General features: G+C 54.3%; 1 protein-coding gene across 1 annotated transcript; it reads left to right on the top strand.

The window, feature by feature from the left end:
* Positions 1–18: 18 nt before the first annotated feature.
* On the top strand, positions 19–3,150 carry LMAN2 (lectin, mannose-binding 2; the record flags this gene model as incomplete). The annotated part of the gene is made up of 6 exons (XM_009577259.1): positions 19–172; positions 488–567; positions 1,752–1,913; positions 2,115–2,229; positions 2,552–2,671; positions 2,827–3,150. Coding segments are annotated over 6 exons (792 nt in total), but the record flags the coding sequence as incomplete, so codon positions are not given.
* Between the last annotated feature and the right edge of the window lies 1 nt (position 3,151).

The following is a 3,151-nucleotide window of genomic DNA, read 5'->3' as shown; positions in this document are numbered from 1 at the left end:
CCAGCGCCTCTCCCGGCTCTTGCCCTGACGCCGCTGGGCGGTCTCTCCGCACAGCCCTGCTTCCTCAAGGATTGGGAGCTCCACGTCCACTTCAAGATCCACGGAGCCGGCAAGAAGAACCTGCACGGGGACGGCCTGGCCCTGTGGTACACGCAGGAGCGCCTGGTGCCAGGTACGGTGTGCAGCCGGGGCCGCCTGGCCGGGCTGAGGCCTCGTCACCACTTGTACATGCCCTGGGGCAGCCCAGGGAGCTGCCCTCAGAGCCACCCCTGTCCTGGAAGGTTTCTCGCCAGGGCGGTTGCTTGAGCTCCCCTCTGTCTGGTTTCACGAGATGGGGATGGCGTGTCCTGTGCGTTCTGCCCTGGAAACGGGCGCCCTCAGTCATCTGCCTGGCAATAAACAGCTCTCGCAGCTCTTCTCAATAGAAGTCTCTGAGCACAAATTCCTTCTGAGAGCCTTCTGTTCCCTATGTTCTGCCCTGTTCCAGGTCCTGTCTTTGGCAGCAAGGACAACTTTCACGGACTGGCTATCTTCCTTGATACATATCCCAACGATGAAGCGACAGAGGTGAGTAGTTCACGGAGCTTGTTCAGTGCCGAGAAGGCTGTTCCCTCACGGCTTTGTGCTCCGAGTGCTTCACGCCCGGAAAAGTCTCTCCGTACGTGATAGTGGGCTGCTCTTCCTGTCATGGGAGTTGGTAAAGGGAAGAGTTTGTGCGTGCATTAACGGAGATAAGAAGGTCCTTGCTCTGCCTTCTGCTGTTGTTGATTACACGGATGTTTCCAAGGCTTTTTCCCCTCAGGATGAGAGGTCAGCATGGAGCTGGTGTAAACTACGCACCGCCTATTAAGTTAAATTAGAGGAGTCCACCTGAAAGTGTATTTATCCCAAGTGTCATTTCTTGAACTTCTCTGTGGTTTGGTTGATCATCCCACGTTGTTTCTGGCCTTATTCTCTGTTTCCAACCTGGGTGTCTCTAAGAGAAACTCCTGGGCTGGCTTTTTGCTCCAGAATTCCCCATGGCCAAAATACAGATCGGTCCCGTGGGGGCTGTTGGTCCTTTTCTTCTTTCCTGCTCTGTATTCGTGGATGTTGTCATGGCACAGTCAGAAAACATAACTGCTAGTGAGATCTATTGCACCGAAAACATGACACTTAAGTGGTAAAGCACCTGGAAATGACCCCATCCCCCTGTTGTCTTGATGCTACACTTAAGTGGTAAAGCACCTGGAAATGACCCCATACCCCTGTTGTCTTGATGCTCACTGGGAGGTGAGTTCTTCCCTCCATTTGGCCTCTTCCAGTGTACAGAATCTGCTGACTACAAAGCTGTGAGCGTGGTTATGCTGCTTATGTGAGATTTCTGCTTGTTCTGGGTCCTCTGTTCTGTTCTTCCACTTCCTACCCAGTCTGGTGCTTACTCTGCAAGTCTGGGGCGGTCTCATTGCCCTGGCCACGTGGTGCGGTGTGGGCTCCTGGGGGGTCTTCATACAGAAGGTCAGAAACGGCTGCTCTGCTTTAGCCAGAACAAGCTCTCGCTCAGTTTGGAAGCAGCTTAATGTAGAAAAGGAGCCTTGATTTCATTGTTCTACCCTCTGTACCTGACTGTGCAGCAAAGCCATGGCTCTCTTGCTGTGCCTGGCTGAGATCCTGCACTCGCTGAGGTTCTCACCAGGCAGGGGAAGGTGGCTCTTGGGCTGCAGCTCAAAGGCTCCTGCAGACTGAAAGCACCAGCGCTCTCCTCCCTGCAGCGCGTGTTCCCCTATATCTCCGCAATGGTGAACAACGGCTCCCTGACATACGACCACAGTAAGGACGGGCGCTGGACGGAGCTGGCAGGGTGCACTGCCGACCTTCGGAACCAGAACCATGACACTTTCCTGGCAATTCGGTACTCCCGAGGTCGCCTGACGGTGAGATGTGGCGGACACCTTCTGCAGGGTGTCTCTTGCACGTTAGAGGGGGCAGTGCGGAGGGGCGGATGTTGCTGTGTCAGTAGGTGAACTGGAGATGGTTTTCCAAGCTTGACCACCTGCGTCTCCGGCTCCAAAAGAGCTGCAGGCGGGCAGGATGGCGGCGTGCGTTCTTGGTGTGATGCTCCCCTGGTGTTGCAGGTGATGACCGACGTGGAAGACAAGAACGAATGGAAGAACTGCATTGACATTGCAGGGGTGCAGCTGCCAACCGGCTACTTCTTTGGTGCTTCTGCTGGCACTGGAGATTTGTCTGGTGAGAGGGGGCTTTGCTTGCAGGCATACCTGCTGTGTGGAGCCTGGAATATACTGTTATGGATGCATTGGATGTCTTCGATGGCTTCTTTTCCGTGAATTGTTAAAATCTTGAAACCCTATTGGGTAGGGACCTGTGGCCTGGGAAGGGAGGCACCTAAGAGCTAAGGAGCATCTCAAATTGCAGTTTGATACCTGGGGTGTGAGGGTGACTTGGGAGGGAGGGAGACCTGGATCTGGCAGAGCATGGACCTAGATGCTCTGAGCGTGTGGACATCTCTCAGAGCTTCTGACAGTGTTTGGTGCTGACGGTTGTTTCCTAGATAATCACGACATTATCTCGATGAAGCTATTCCAGCTCATGGTGGAGCACCCTCTAGAAGATGAGACTGTTGACTGGACCAAGATTGAGCCCAGCGTCAGCCTCCTTAAATCACCCAAAGGTGAGTCTCTGGGCTTCAGAAACCTTTGGTAGAGCATTGGGATGCTGGGGCTGGACTCTTAAAGGCCTGTTGAAGGGTGTCAAAGCTGTGAGTCCCCGTGAGGCCCCACAGGAGCGAGGTTGCATCGGCCTCTGTAGCTGTTCTTCTCCTTGCAGACAACGTGGATGACCCGACGGGGAACTTCCGAAGTGGTCCTCTGACGGGCTGGAAAGTGTTCCTGCTCCTGCTCTGCGCGCTGCTGGGCATCATTGTCTGCGCTGTGGTGGGAGCGGTGGTCTTCCAGAAACGCCAGGAGCGGAACAAGCGTTTCTACTAGCAGAAGACCTGGGCCGTGGCCTGTGCCCAAACCCATCTTTTCTATGGGGAGCTGTAAAAACTGTGGTTTCTAAAAGCTGTTTCTGAGAAATATCAGAAGTATTTTCTTATCTGTCTGTCTGGCTGTAACCTCTGCCTGGCCCTTGGCGGGTTGGACTGAGGGGG

This window comes from Fulmarus glacialis, unplaced genomic scaffold, assembly GCF_000690835.1.
Source record: "Fulmarus glacialis isolate BGI_N327 unplaced genomic scaffold, ASM69083v1 scaffold44824, whole genome shotgun sequence".
Classification (NCBI taxonomy): Eukaryota; Metazoa; Chordata; class Aves; order Procellariiformes; family Procellariidae; genus Fulmarus; species Fulmarus glacialis.
This window is presented reverse-complemented; position numbering and strand designations above follow the sequence as displayed.